This window comes from Varanus komodoensis, unplaced genomic scaffold, assembly GCF_004798865.1.
Source record: "Varanus komodoensis strain SLA01 unplaced genomic scaffold, ASM479886v1 scaffold28, whole genome shotgun sequence".
Taxonomy (NCBI): domain Eukaryota; kingdom Metazoa; phylum Chordata; class Lepidosauria; order Squamata; family Varanidae; genus Varanus; species Varanus komodoensis.
The window spans coordinates 8,646,752-8,663,001 of record NW_025335727.1 but is presented as its reverse complement, the minus strand read 5'-3'; the positions used below and the strand labels follow the sequence as shown (position 1 = coordinate 8,663,001).

The 16,250-nt window shown below is 37.9% G+C and overlaps 1 protein-coding gene across 3 annotated transcripts in view; it reads left to right on the top strand.

The window, feature by feature from the left end:
* PRKCI (protein kinase C iota) overlaps positions 1 to 16,250 on the top strand; it is a 108,893-nt gene that overhangs the window by 84,086 nt on the left and 8,557 nt on the right. For all 3 annotated transcript variants that reach the window (XM_044434517.1, XM_044434515.1, XM_044434516.1), the window contains exons 3-14: positions 3,304 to 3,393; positions 3,896 to 3,946; positions 6,028 to 6,113; positions 8,315 to 8,455; positions 8,818 to 8,863; positions 9,453 to 9,511; positions 9,700 to 9,876; positions 10,810 to 10,907; positions 12,028 to 12,114; positions 13,168 to 13,303; positions 14,347 to 14,434; positions 15,959 to 16,084. In XM_044434517.1, coding sequence (XP_044290452.1) covers positions 3,304 to 3,393; positions 3,896 to 3,946; positions 6,028 to 6,113; positions 8,315 to 8,455; positions 8,818 to 8,863; positions 9,453 to 9,511; positions 9,700 to 9,876; positions 10,810 to 10,907; positions 12,028 to 12,114; positions 13,168 to 13,303; positions 14,347 to 14,434; positions 15,959 to 16,084 — 1,185 coding nt within the window. The remainder of the gene's footprint in view (positions 1 to 3,303; positions 3,394 to 3,895; positions 3,947 to 6,027; positions 6,114 to 8,314; positions 8,456 to 8,817; positions 8,864 to 9,452; positions 9,512 to 9,699; positions 9,877 to 10,809; positions 10,908 to 12,027; positions 12,115 to 13,167; positions 13,304 to 14,346; positions 14,435 to 15,958; positions 16,085 to 16,250) is intronic.

The window sequence follows — 16,250 nt, the reverse complement described above, 5'->3', positions numbered from 1 at the left end:
ATTCTCTGAAGCAATCAGTTTGAACTGCTTCATTTTCCATGACAGTTGCAGAACATTCATACTATAAATACAGAGAAAAAAATGTGTTATATTTTGGTAAAAGTCAAAAGTTTAATGCTTCTCTGATCTTTTGGTCAGTTAATTGCATGTGTTTCTCTAGCTCATTTTGTTCAAATTATATGGAAAATAAATAGGAGGAAAGCTGATAGCTCCCCATATGTTTTGCAGAAGCGTTTGCTATTTCTGTCATGTATTTTTGCCTGCTCTTGCATTTTCTAGAACTGCCTTTTGGAAAAGTAGATCTCTTATGCTTCTACAATGACAAGTATTTTACCTGCAGAGGAAAAGTTGTGTTTTGGTCAGTAAGTCAAATAAGATCATTAGTTCAAGCTGCTGCTGCTGCTGTGTGCTACAATTAAGTGAGGGAAGGTGAGGGAAGTTTTAGTATTAAAACTTGAGGTAGAAAACAAATGCAAATAAAACAATTGGACTGGAAAGTGGCAAGACGAGTTCCATGTTATACCAGTAACTTACAGTGTAAACTCTCAGTTATTTAATCTTGGTTTAGAATACTGAGATTGGTAGGGGAAAAAAACATGAATTGATACTCCATGTAGGTTTGTGTTTGCATCTGAAAAGATACTTTGACTCATTTGCAAGGTACTAGGGCAGCCCTATGATCTTAAAAAAAATCACTCTTAAGTGTTGTTGGGGTTCTTTATGTACATGTGATCATACCAGGCTTCAGGCTGCAGTCTCTGCTTCCATGTCTTCAGATTCCTTGCACCGTGGGTGTTAGGATTCCAATCACTTTTAAAAGCAAAACTTGGATTACAGATTTCTCAATATGGATATACTGCACTAGAAATACCTAAGGGGTTGCATACCTGCTGCATTGGTCATTGTTGTTTCATTGCATGTAATGTATTAGTAGCTACTGATTCACCAACAGTGTTTTTACCCTGAGTGTAAGAACCCAATTTCAGCCCTTTTTCACATCTGACCTGTTACTGTATTCTGAAAGGAAAGATTTTACGGAGATGGTCGGATAAAGCTGAAAATATTTTGATGCCGACACACCTAGAAACATGGTTCTGTAAAGAAAAAGTAAACATTAGTTCTTTAATGAGGATTATAGGCACCAGCTCTCCCCAGGCAAATTTAAGAGCACCTGCCCATATTTCCTTTGTAATTTTGAAACATGTCCCATAATCCTTTTTGTCCTTGGCTGAAGAAAAACTGGTTTGTTCTCTCTCAGTGAAAATACTTCTTTATATATTTTGTATTCATTTCTGAGGATGATTCAGTGTACGTCTTAGCTGACTTGTTTACCATGGTTTCAGTACAGTGGGAAGGAAGATGAAGTCCTTGAACTTTGGATGACATGACCAAAAAAAAGACATGACCAAGGATAATTCTTAAGTAAAGTTGGGCAGAACGATGAGAAGTAAAATTGTTTCACAGGAATTGTGGTGCCTTTTCTCAGCAAAACAAGCCATTTATCACAGTAGAGGGCCATTTCATATGCTATTTAACTATAAAACTGAAATGGTTGCTGCAGCTAATCCGAGCATTTTGGCAGGTGTACAAATTTGGTGCATGTATTTGCAAACATACTGGCCACATTCATGTTACATCTTTATAGATTATGCAATATGCTCATGTAAAAATTACAGAGTTTGAAACAGTTTTTTAAAGTAGCTAATCAGCCACTGAATGGGTTTGCATCATGCAGCAACCCATCATGGGGTTCCAGCTGCAAAAGGAATCAGAATTGTAGTGGGGAGAAGAGCCAGAATAAGTTCTGCCGTGCAGGCCTTTGGGACACCTGCAAGAGGACTGAGGGAGAGGGAGGGGCAAACTCAGCCTGATCATCATGAGTTGTTCTTGAGCTGCACAAGTGCCTTGTGTATGATGGAGCTTATGAAGTAGGTTTCCGTGCCATGCAACCTCACCCATTGCATGGTCATGGGAATAATTTTTGTAAGCTTTGCAAAGTTTGCTTATGGCTTTTCATATTGCTACATCAGATAGATGAGCAAACAGACATAAATCTTGCCAGATGGAAGTGGGAAAGGTGAAATTTGAGTTCCAAGTCCTTTATTTATTTATTTAAGATTTTTGTGTCTCGTCCTTCACAGTGTTTCAGGGTGGCAATAACACAGATAAGACACAGCATCACAATAATATATAAAGTCAATGCTAAAAAAAAATGCTAACATTTAAAATGCTGGGAAAATGAAAAGGGTTTGGCCTGGTGCCAAAATGCAAAAAGCATCATTTATTTATTCATTTATTTTTCAATTTGTATCCTGCCTTTTTCCTACAAAGGGCTCAAGGCAGCTTACATCCTCCTCCTCCTCCTCCATCTTATCCCCACAACAACAACCCTGTGAGGTAGGTTGGGCTGAGAGTCTGTGACTGGCCCAAAGTCACCCAGTTGGCTCCATAGCTGAGTGGGGACTAGAACCCAGATCGTTTGAGTCCCAGTCCCATGCTCTTAACCACTACACCACACTGACTCTCATGCCAGGCACATTTTTCTGAGGAGCCCATCCCATAGCTGGGGCGCCACCTCCAAGAAGACTCTTCTCCAGGTAGCCACTCTTCTGATCTCCTTCAAAGAGGGCTGCAGAAGAAGGACCTCCACTCTAAATCTTAGAGGCCAGGCAGGTATATATGGAAGGAGATGCTCCTTCAGATATCCAGGTCCTAAGCCATTTAGGGCTTTATAAGACATCACCAGTACCTTAAATTGGGCCCAGTCCCAAAATTATCAAATATGCCGATAAATGATGGACATTTAAGGATATTCCAAGTCATGCTCAGTTTCTGAACATTTGAGTAGAATAAACAGTTTGGATTTTGTTCTATAATGTTCCATGTTTCTGGAATTGTTTTGGTGGTTGTTGTAGGATGTTAAGGAAGATTTTCTGTTTGCAACTGTATAATGCAAAAAAAAGGCTGTCTTAATTGTGTCATAGGAAATATCTGGTATCTGATAACTAAGAAATATGTAATTTTAAAGACAAGTTGGCACACATTTGATTCATTCAATTAATATGGGGGTGTAATATATCAACAGATAATGCATGCTAAGCTTAAGACTGTTGCATATAACTTGAATAAATTGCATTGTATATTGCATTGTATCTTATGGATTGTATTGTGTTGTGAATTGCCCAGAGAGCATATGGCTAATGGGGTGGCATATAACTTGAATAAATAATATTATTTGTGGCAGTGAGTTAAAGCAGCTTGATCTATTCTTAGCTGTATTTTAATGAACTCATTCTTTTTTAGGGGATCCATGTACAGTTTCATCTCAGCTGGAATTAGAAGAGGCTTTTCGGTTGTATGAATTAAATAAGGATTCCGAACTACTAATACATGGTAACTAGAAAAATCGGAGGGGTAGTGTGAAGGGGAGAGTGAAGGAAGAAGCAAAACAGTTCATTCTTTTTTCAGTCTGTGTTCCTAACTTCCTTCATAGTTGGGTATCCACTTTGTGTGGCTGGTATTTCCAATTAGTTTTCTTAGTGAGGTGTATGTGAAAATTACCTTTGTAACCAAACAGATAGCTAGCATGAAGCTGAGCTAATTTAAGGATGTTTATGAAAGGAATATTTCTTGTCCCTTCCTTTCTCCTGCAACCACCTGTATGTTTTAACAGCCTTTCTAGAGGAATTGGAGGCACCTTCTGAGCAATTGGGTTGATATGCAGGGGTTTGGAGAGTCAGTGACAGTTGGTGTGACTGGTGTGTTAGGCTTTTATTCTTGTAGCAAAAGCTCTGAAGGCAACATATGTTCTGTTGTCAACATACATGAAAAAAAAAATGTATCTTTTAATGTGTTTGAAATACTAGCTAATCCAGTTTTACTGATTTCCTCCCAGTGTTTCCTTGTGTACCAGAAAGGCCTGGAATGCCCTGTCCAGGTGAAGATAGTAAGTACAATAATTTCAATTATGCAGTACTACCTATTGTTTACTCTGAATCCACTTACATGTTTGGGGTCTACAATGTCAGAATATATTTAGAGATGGCAACTAAGACATTTTTAGTCCATGCTTATTTTTTCTTGTCTCTATGCATTTTATTCCAGTTCTTATTACATGTCATTTGGTGGTAAGTCACAACAATCAACTAGCAGCAAAGACACTTCACACATGCACGCACACATTTATTCCCATCATGCATCCAGTACCCAATGATTTGCTGAAGAAGAAGGTATAGGACCAACAGAAGCATGGAGGGGAGGGAATTCCACTGTCAGGTTGCTAATGTGAAGGAAGGCCCCCAGTGTGTTACAAATTTGTTAACCTCTTCCTATGATGGTGTTTTCAGAAAGTCCTCTCCAGCTGACCTCAGTTTGAACAGGATTATATTGAAAGGATGTTCCATCATTACTCTAATTGATAAATAATATTGAATGTCTATATTAACTTTTTTCCTTTCCTGATTGCACAGTGAACGTTGAAAGATGTATACTGGTTTTAGAAATTGTAGACACCTTCATTTCATTGAGAAATGTTAACTTGAATGTTTAGACACTGACATGGAGTGAAACTCAAATCAATATTTTTGGGAATTTTCATTTTAGTGAAGGTTTTGCCGCTTAGAGCTGTTTTCTTGGTCAAAATAAGCCACCACTGTTTACTTAAATCCATGAGCTGTTGTCATGTTCAACAAGCCATGCCAATCAGGTTCAGACAGCAAGACAAGCTTGTCTGCAGGTGGTATTTATAGAAATCATGCTCAACACAATTTTGGCTTGTTTTGATCATGCAAACCAGGCTGTTGTCATGCATGTTGAAGGCACTTCCCCCTCATGTCTAAATTTTGCCACTGCCACTTTGGTAAGTGCCTCAGTTCTGATTTGTGGACAGTGTTGAACATGTATACTAGTGGTAGAATAGGTTGAGATAAAAGCTTTGCTCACTGCCCTTATGATACTACTTGCATATAAACATAGTATTAAACATGTACAATACTGTTCAACTCTGTGACTTACGTAGCATTGTGTTTAGTCCAAGCATGAGGAGCTGGATTGAGATGTAGGGCTGGATGATGTAAAGGCATGGAACCATACCCACTGTCATCACTTGTTTCCCAACACACATGCTGGGTGCATTGACTTGGTGAGTCTGCCAGCTGACTTTGTCACTGTGCATCAGTTCCTCTCATAGGAGCACACAGCAACCCACATTAATTGGTGGTTGGAGGAGATTCCAGCCGTCAGCTCAGCGAGAACCCTGCTTTGCTGTGTACCTCCTTCCATTCCAGGGAGGTTGCTTACTCCAAAGCTTCTTTGACTGAATAGTCAATTGGTGGTGCATTCCAGCCACTGGCTTGGTCAGAATATACTGCCTGTGTAGAAAATGGAGAAGAATCAAGCACAGACATGCCTGAACAGACTCAGACATCACTCCTTCCTGTCGTGGCCAAGTCCTGCATTGCCAGGGTTCACTGCTGTTATGTCCAGCCACAGACCAGAGATGACAGCAGAAATGCCAAGGCCCACCCTTTAAAGGAATTTCTGAAGGCACTGTGATCTGAATGGGAAACCTCCTGGGTTGGATTAGACCTGCAAGTTGAAAGGCTCTGCTCCCTGGATTAATCAGATTAACTGTGGCCTGGGAAGTTCCCAGTTGAATTTTCATGTCAGACATGATTTTACTGTGTGTCATTGGGCAAATTAGTATCTATTATGCAGTAACTATCCACCCCAAATCCTGGAAGCTAAACCACTGTGCCAGCCTTCAAAGCTAGTTTTAAATAAATTGTGCAGAGTTAGGTACTAAATACATAAATGTAGAGTTAGCTATTACATTTTGATTATTTTTGCAGGAGAGATTTGTCTTTTTATAATACTATACAAATCATGAAGTGTCTATAATACTTTGACAGTTCTTGCTAAAGTAAACATATCCATACATGCCTGATCTGAGTAATTTTAAAACTTGGGTACAAAGCATTTAGCTCTGTCTATTCATATGAGATAAACTCATTTAAATGTTTTTTGTAGAGTCTATTTATCGTCGAGGTGCACGGCGATGGCGAAAGCTGTATTGTGCAAATGGTCATACTTTCCAAGCCAAGAGATTTAACAGAGTAAGTTTTAATGGATTTTACTCATACCCTTCTTGTTAGGACAGGATAACTGTAGGCATATTTGATTGTACATTTTTAAAATGGACTTTGTACTTCTGTGCTATCAAATAATTGGTATCTTTTATGTAAGTATTGATATTGAGAAATAAGCTTTAAACAGCGTGTTCGCCTTATCAGCTTTCAAGCCAATCAAAATTTATTTACCTTTTTCATATAATAAAACTTTATTTCTAGGACTTCTCATTTCTGGTAACCCTGTGATTTTCAACTAAAAATATGCAGAGTTAAACTATAAGACATAAAGCTCTAACTCTCCAGTGCATTGGCCATTCTTATGATTACTCTGACTGGGTTCAGATGACAAAACAACTCAGCCCAGGTGTCATGTGAGATTAGACCACTTCCTACAGGTGGCTTCTTTGGGGGCAACACCCCCTCCCCCAACTCATGGCTTGTTCTGTTGGTTAATGGATTGAGTGTGGGACAAACCTGGCACATTAATCCCATTGAGTGTCTAAGGAAGTGGTGAGCAAGGCATACCGCAAGAACACTAAAACCCCTGTGCTCATCTCTCTGTCACCACTTCACCAAAGACAGCTGCACTAGCAGTGCTCAAGTGGCATTTTAGAAGATACCATCACTGGCTTGGTCTCCCTGTTCCACTTGTAACTTTTGGGGGGGTGGCTGCCACAGCTTCCCCCTCTCCTGTAATCTTTTTGCAATCTATGTCAATGACAGCCACTGGCACCCTTTACAAAATTCCTAGCAACCACAGGTTAACCATTTTAAAAAACAGCTGCCAAAAACTTGCCCAAATATTTTTGCTTTGCTTGAGGGAGGGTTGGAACTTCAAAGGTGCACAAGCGCACACCTCTGACCAGCCAAAATGTCTTGCCATCTCAGTGTCCTGGTAAGCATTTCCTGTCAAATTGCAAATTGTACTGAACATTGACCAAGCAAAATTACTTTACTGCTCACTTGACAGCTGTTAAATGACAAGCTGTCAAGTGAAAAGCAAAGCCATGGAAAAATCTTTGCTTCAGGAAGATGCTATTGAATTACACTGAGGTCTAGTCTTGAAGTGCAGACCTGATAGTTCTAAGTATCCCCCACCTTTTCTACTCTTTCCAAAGCTTCTAAATGTTTGGCACAGGGGAAAAGTACATCCCATCCCATTTACAGGAGAACTTACTTTGACAGCAATGAAAAGAAAATGCTTCTTTTGAAATAGGATTTTCACATGGCTAAATAGGGAAATATTACCGATAGGGAAATGTGCAACCATAAAACCTGTGTACCTATGATCTACCAGCCCATCAGAAAATACAAAAATAAAACTGAAAATATGCACGTTTGTGGTGCTAAAAAAAATAGTGGTGAAGCAATGACAACCACTCTACTTGTGTACTCTGGAGGAGCTTTTATTGGTTATTGCTGGCACAGATTGCAAAAAGATTGTATGAGGGAAAATAGCTATGGCAGTGACTGAGAAGGGCTCATGAGTGGAGAGGGGTAAGTTGGGTTCAGCCGTCTTGAGTATTTGCTGGAGAATCAAGGCAAAGGGAGAGGGGGGACAACTCACAGTGCCCCTAATTGTCTTTTGATTGTACTGGGCTGTTCCACGAATCACCCACACTGCATAGCTTATTCTCAGAGTAGATTGCCATGTTATGTCACCTAATCTTGTGTAGCCTTCCTTTGACCCTGGCAGTCATGGAAACTGGTGAATTAGAAGCTTCCTGGTACAATTACTTAGGCTGAAATTGGAGAATCAAAGGGAAAAATGTGTAGGCAAAAGTCTTGTTCATAACGTAGTTTATTAAACCAACATGTGATCATTTAAAAGTACTCATTATATGAAGTGCTTCAAATACTCCAAATCACTATATCAATGCTTACTGTCAGGAACCTTTATTTTTCATTTTCATTCGAGTCAAGGAACAATGGTTTTCAGCTTTGGAATAAGCACAATATTCAACTTCGCATCGTGGTTTAATATCTTGCCTTATCCCAAAGTTGTTGACTGTGGCTAATTCCTGATTGATTGCATTGCTGCTTAGATTGTTTTCCATGTGGTATTGTATAAGTAAAGTAGAAAAGCTGGGCTAGGTGAAATGACTATATAATTATTAATTAGACATCAATGATGGGATGGTATATAACTGAATACTAAATAGATCTTGGTAATTTATGTTTTTCAGAGAGCTCATTGTGCCATTTGTACTGATCGGATATGGGGCCTGGGGCGCCAAGGCTATAAATGCATCAATTGTAAACTCCTAGTTCACAAAAAATGTCACAAACTTGTCAGCAGAGAATGTGGCCGGCATCCACTACCACCAGTAAGTGATACCAATAGCTGTAACTCTCGAGAAGCAAGTATATGCTGTGTACGCCAATACAGATGCTACTTTTTCTGAACTATTTTGCTAGCCAAATAGATTTCATCTGTTGTGGCTGAACAGAATATGAAAGATGTGGGGCCTTGAATTCTACAACAAACTTTGATTTCTGATCAGAGTTGTGCAGCTTGATCTAAAGCATTTTTACTTAAAAGCAAGTTGTATTGAGTTCAGCAGGATTTCTCCTCAAGTAAAAGTGTGTAGAATTTCAATCTGGTCAAGAATTGCAAGTGCAAAGTGCACTTGCTGCAAATAATTCCTTGTAAAAAACTGAAAATGTATGCTCTTTCGCCTTTCCATAGGAGCCTATGGATCATTCATCGGTGCATCATGATAACATAGAGCCAGGTAGGAACAGTACTTATCTTTATAATGAAAGGACCAGATTATAATCTTGCAGATGTTTTGATGATTATCCATCTGCATCATTAATATTTCAGGTGTTAAGCCTGAAGTGGGGAATATGTAGATTTCAAATTTTGGCAGTCCTAACTAGCACAAACTATGGTGATGGATGATGGGAGCTACACTCTAATATCTGGTGGGCCAAACATTCCCCACTCCTATTTTAAAGCTACTTTTGCTATTTTGTTGGTTTAAATAAGTAGCTGAAATTAAGTTAATGAATCATTTATCAGTACGCTGTGCAAACCTTCTAAAAGCAAGTTCTTTCAAATACAGAGTATTGGGAAGAACTGCAAAGAATGGGCACAGCCATGGTTTCCCCTTAAATTTTGTATAACTTAATGTACTTTTCTGTATGGATGGGTAAGGTGACTTCATAATATGGAGGGTCATACATAACCAAATAAAAGCAATTCCTTTATCGAAGTTCTATCAGATTAAGTCAGTTTATGGACTTAGGAGGCATGAATGCAAAGGAGAAGTACTAAGAACTTGCAATGATTTGTAGGTTTGATGTTTTTTTTAATTTCAGTGATTCCATATCATCCTTCAAGTCATGAAAGTTTGGACCATGTTGGCGAAGAAAAAGAGGTATTCTAGTTCTTTTCTGTTTTGCATCTGTGCCAAATTACTAGTACATTTCTAAACTTCTAAGAAAGTTTCCCTGTCAGTTAGTATAATGTTACTCTGTCAGTGCCTACAGAGAGCAGCTGGTAGTCTGAAAATTTTTTCTGTACTATTGAGGGAAATGTTACTTAAATGTGTCCATCTATTTATAGGCAACAGGTATTAGAGAAAGTGGCAAAGTATCTTCAAGTCTGGGTCTCCAGGATTTTGATCTACTTCGAGTTATAGGCAGAGGAAGTTATGCAAAAGTACTTCTGGTTCGTTTAAAGAAGACAGAACGCATTTATGCAATGAAAGTTGTGAAAAAAGAACTTGTCAATGATGATGAGGTGAACAATATTTTATTAACTGAACAACTCTTTAAATTCTACATACACTGCTCATCTGAATGGTAATTCTGTTTTTTCCCCCCTGCCCTGTAGATTCTGTGTAGTTGGGTTACAACCAGCTGCCTCATAGCTCTTCAGTCTCCCATGTCTTGCCTGGTCTTTCCCACTCCAACCCCTTGTGCACCCAAATACCATTCTGATGTTTGGGGGACCCCTCAGATTAGTATGCAGGTAGGGTGGGGATTGGCAACTCCCCTAATGTGTACAGGGAAGCGACTTCACTGAATTAAAACTGTCCTGGCAGTTTAAAATGCACTGAGATTTTGGTGGATTGACTACTTCTTGGGAACATCCCCAAGCCTCATGTTTAAGAATAAATATCAACACTCTATACTATATTGTACTCTTAAGTGGTTTCTCAGACTGGATTTGTATTTCAGTCATAACCGTATTGCGAAACTCCAGCTAACTGTGGGCACTTTAAGATAGTAGAGTTAGCTATGTAGAGTTAGCTCTAAGATAGTAGAGTTAGTTATGTTAGAATTCATAAAGGATTTTTCCATTGCAGGCAACTTAAAGACTGGGGAGTTTAATCCTATGGTGAAATAGTACTGGCATGTAATAATGTAAAAATAGCATGAGCCTTCAGTTAGATTGCAGGAACTCATGAGGAATTTTGTGGACAGAGGACTTGACTCTGATTTCCAGTTTTAGAAAAGGATGTGGCTTTCTTTTCCAGAGTAATTATACACTTAAGGCTGATAGCATGTCTGCCTACAAAAACCAGATATGGAATTCATATTGTTGCTTATTTTCTGTTTGACTGTTAAATTTATTTTGACTTGCCTTAGTAGATCACTCTAGAGCCTTTGTTTTCCATGATACTCACCAAAACTGTTATAAAATTTATGCTGACTGCATATTCTTTAACAGGATATTGATTGGGTTCAAACAGAAAAACATGTCTTTGAGCAGGCTTCAAATCATCCTTTCCTTGTGGGTTTACACTCTTGTTTCCAGACAGAAAGCAGGTAATTTTGCAAAAAGATTTTTGATTTCTCTTTATGTTGTCATAGTATACCATCAGAACTATTCCGAGAGTAAAGTGTGATTAGCAAGATATGTGAGCAACATTTTATGCAGCTTCATCACAGACTTGAGTGATGGGTTCCTTGCAGCACCAGAGGAAGCTGGTCAGGAGGCAATCTTTACTTAATTGCAAAAATGATTTTCAGAAGAGGGCTAGATGTACAAGAAAACCTTCCTAAGAAGGGATGGCATAATGTAAAACTACATGCAGAAAAACAGATTTACTAAAGAGGGTTAGGGCAACCATAGTAGTTAGATGGAAGTCACTTCATAATAGAGTGTAGAATCTCAGTAAAATGAGTTGTTATACTAAACAGCTGAATGATAAAAAAATACAGAGTGGTGATAGGAATATAATACTTTAGTGGATCAAGTATCCTTTTGAAAACAAAGTTGCATATATGAAGCAGTTAATGATTTGAGACTAGGAACCTAGGGAGAGAGGGTGGGAGAACTGGTAGAAAAATGATGATAAACTCTTTTTTAACAGTATTCTCCATGTCATGTATCTTGTGCCATAAATATCAGTATACATGCTTGCTTACCTACAGGAGTGTGGTATCAGAGAATCATAGAATAGTAGAGTTGGAAGGAACCAGAAGGCCATCAGGTCCAATCCCCTGCTACTGCAGAATATTAAGTTATACCATCCCATTTAGGATATATGCTCAGGCAATTGTTTTTAGGGGAAGGTTAGGACGTCCTAGAAGAATTAGTAGAAGGACTATTGACACATGAATCTTGAGATATTTAGGGTCATGATTGTGTCCCCCGTTCCCAATTTCTCCCCACAATTCAAGCTAACAATGCATGACTAAGAGGAGAAGTAGTGAACAGAATATGGTTACACTGAAAAAACTCACAAAGCAGGGGTAGGATGGAGGATGAATAAGTGCATATGATCATTATGTGGGTTGGATTAACTGGGGGATGTGGGAGAGGAAAATATTTAATGTGAAAGCATAACTTCTTCAGTTTATGTTGATTATAGCAAAGTGGACCATGATTGCAAAGAAACAGAGGAGAAGTAATCTGTTTGTATGTTTTACCTTTGTTTTTCAGACTATTTTTTGTTATAGAGTATGTAAATGGAGGGGATCTCATGTTTCATATGCAGCGCCAAAGGAAACTACCAGAAGAGCATGCCAGGTATGATTCTCTTATTGTGACTTAATGGAAAATCCCATTTTGTTTGTTCATGTTAAGAAATACTTGTTTGTCAGTTTAATTCCTGAAATGAAACAATTGCCATTTGGGTAACATTCTATCATATGTTACAAAAGATGCTAAAAATGGATCCTGTTTCAATTTAGAAGATTAAAGTAGTTTTTCTTGGTCTGGACTTTATAATGGTAGATGCCACCAGTACCAAGTTAGTGTCCCAGTGCTCTGCTTATTCTGTTGCAGCATGGCAGTAAGGAGGGTGAAAAGTCACTTTTTTCTAAAATAAATGTTTATTTTCTAGATTTTCCTTAAATTTCACAAGAGCTACAGTCTGATCCCCATTGGCACATTTGATAGGATCCTGACCCAATAAACCCGTTGAAACTGCTTATATTAATATTTTATTAACTTCCATAAGCAAAAGAGAAGTAGCAGCAACATCTTGCTGCTCTTAGTATGTGAAGTGGATGGGATTAAACAAAATTGGAGAACATTAAAACATGCCCAATGGAATTAGAGGAAGTTACAGGATGGTGAAGGGGTCTTTATTTCAATAAATAAAGAGTTATTGTAATAAAGAGTTACAATTACAATTACAGAGATGAATCCTGTAATTGATGACCAAATGTGTGGAGCTACTTCTCAGAATAAAATGACATTATTTTTCAACATCTGGAGACTTCAACTCTTTATTCCATTGGTTAGTGTTAATATGTATCATTACTTGGAATTCTTGGAGCTCATCTGTAATGGGAAAGTCAGATTGAGCGATTATATATTGTTGTACTCCAAGCTTCTGAAGGACATAGAACTTCCTTGAGCAATTGAATTTGAACTGAATAAACAGCAGAGAAAGTACGGAAAGGCAAATTTTGAGAAGTAATGTGGCAAAAGGTTGACTTTTAGGTTTTGCTGGAAAGCTTGAGCCAAGCCCTAAGTTTAGAATGGGAGAGTTTCATAATGTTTGATATACACCACTGTTAGTTGCAGCCTTATTTTTGAAGGCTTATAAATACAACATTTTAAATTTCGTTTTAGGTTTTATTCTGCAGAAATCAGTTTAGCACTAAATTATCTTCATGAAAGAGGAATAATTTATAGAGACTTGAAACTGGACAATGTGTTGCTGGATTCTGAGGGGCATATCAAACTGACAGATTATGGCATGTGCAAGGTGAGAGGCAAAATTTCCAAACATCTTTAAGTCTGATATTCCTGACTGGGTGCACATGTGTTGTAGTTTTTTTTATGAAATTGGCTTAATTAAAATATATATTCAGTGATAGAACCAAATTATTTTGAAATGGAAAAGTCAAGAGAAGGTCCATCAGTAGACTGCAGATGTGTTGGTCAGAATCTGTGGTTTCTCAAACCTAGTAACAAGCAGGAGTATAAAATGTGAGAAGAATATCCATGCTTCTTCCCATGTACATCAAAATGAAAAACACTTACAAATACATTTTCTGATAAGTGTTCATAAATCTTTGAAATTATTTTCCATTTATTATATCTAGTGGTCTCTATTTTTTTCTAAGAAAAGCTCTAGTTTTCTCTTACTTTAGCCTGACAAGGGACTTTATTTTCCCCTTGTTTTGAGTGAGCAAGTTTTTAGGCAAGTTTATTATTAATTATACTTTTTATATGCTGAAAATGTCAAAGGCAGCTAACAATAATAAAAATAAATTAAAAAACCAATCTTAAACATGAAAGCAAATCCATAAAAACCATTAAATAAAGCAATAAAAGAAACAGCACCAACCCTCTGAAAATATATTTAATGACTAATATTTCACTTCAATTTACATTTGATATTATGCCAGCTAATCACATTGTTAAAAGGTCTAAAGTGCATCTAGGTCATTAAGCATACCAAAGTGCATTTCAGTTTTGTCTTAGATTGTGATGCGTTTCCCATACAGAAGCATTTCCTCATTTTCAAATTTTCTGCTTCAGTTGATAACGAAGGAAAATGGTCAGAAAGCCAGCCAGTGCCACTTGTGTCACACAGGACAATCAGGGAGTGACATTCAAGCAATTATCATGAATTGTTATGTGCACTGTACACCTTACCCACCTGCCTTTCCTATGTATAAAGTAGCCAGCAATTCCATATGAAAAAAACTGTCAGAGTGAGTTCAGGTGTTGTACAATTATAATAATCAGAAGAAATCTTTAAATTAGATAAGGTACCTTCCCTCCTTGTTTCCACTTTTACAGGAAGGATTAAGGCCTGGAGATGTAACTAGCACTTTCTGTGGCACTCCCAACTATATTGCTCCTGAGATTTTGCGTGGAGAAGATTATGGTAAATAATTTGGACTTCATCTTTTGTTTCTTCTTAATATTTTTTTTATTTTCTCTACTGTCTTAACATTAAGAACATCAGTTATTTAACACATTGGAGATACTGCGTGGACATCTTACTCTTTTTAACAGCAGTAGCCATATTCAGTTCTACGCATAGTCCCGTTTCTCTAACCAATGTCTTTTGTTTCTTCTTGTAGCCATTTCCATTATCAATAAAATGTGGAAATCCTATTTTTAATTAAACTTTTCATGCCATTGATCAAAGCAAAAAATGTACTTTGCAGGTGAAGACAGCTCTTAATTTACAGGACAAACATAGTTGTCTCCATGTTATATTGATGATGACATAGAAATTAATAATATCAGCTTCCAGTCTCAGAATTTAGGGGGGTAGCACAACAAGCAGGCACTTCTGTCATAGCATGTTAGCGTGAAGCTGCTGAAATGCGTGGGGCAGTATGGTGGTGGGTGTTGAAGCTGAGCCCTGACAAACAGATGGTTATGTGCAAGTTTAGAACGGTAGTTATAAAGTAGAAAAGAACGCTTGCTAATGCAGAGGTAGGCAAATTTTGGAGTGTTTTTTCCTTTAAATGAGTTCAGTGGGTGTACAGTCATAGGGTGTTCCAGGTAAAGTGCTGAATTCTACCACACAACACATGCAGACACATGCACAAACATATACACTCTGACTGGTGAATGATGTAAGTTGTAAACCTAGTACTGCTCATGGGATATGTTTTGGAATCCCCCCCCCACCCCATAATTTTTCCCTACTGTATTTTTTCACACTGCTGGTCGGGGTGGCTGTCATGATATTCTTCATAGAAATCCCTACTAGCATATAAAAAAATAGCATGTTGGGGAGAAAGCGAGACTTGAAACTCTTCCTCCCCTTCTTACACATTTGGTTTCTGTATCCATGGAATTATACTTCATCTGTTTTGAGACAAGCAGACCATAGTATATACTGGATTCACATGTAATTACTAGCTGTGGGTGAAACAGCTCATAGTTAGGCAGGTGCCAAAGCATGCAGCTATACTTCTGTTTGTGCTCACATCACTTCCATGTTGCAACCTGTTTTTCAAATAATTCTGATCATTTGATTTGATGTTTGTACCTGGAACTCTGTCTTGTAGAGGGGCAAACAGCTTTAACCTAACAGAAGTCAGAGTCTGAATTTCTTTTCTCTCAGTAACCCAGGAACAAGGCATCCTTGGGTTGTTCTAAAAGCAGAGCAGCTACAAGACTGCATGCCTGCTCAGTTCTGACTAACCATGGGTTAATTAACTCATGAATTGGCATTACATGCAAACTGGGTGATGCTGATCATGAGGATGTGGTTTTAAAGCCTGTACATTCTTATCCATATAAATCTGAATCCTTGCTTACATAACTAGCTAAGTGCAGATCACCTTACTGCTATATCTGTTACATTATATCATATTTTAAAAGGCTTTGTCAAATATACATGCTGATTATAACCCTTGAAGGTGTCATATTGTCTTATTTTAAACCATAGGATTTAGTGTGGACTGGTGGGCTTTAGGTGTCCTCATGTTTGAAATGATGGCAGGAAGATCACCTTTCGATATTGTTGGAAGTTCTGATAATCCTGATCAAAACACAGAAGACTATCTTTTTCAAGGTAAGTAATTTCAGATAATGATGTTCAGCTACCCCATACCATGTTCAGTGGACTGTGCATTCATTGAAGTAGCAGCGAGCTATAATTAAATGGTGAAGCAAACCTTGTAATGATTCAGTATACTTAAAGCACAGCAGTGATGCAAATAAATCACTTAAGTGGCTCA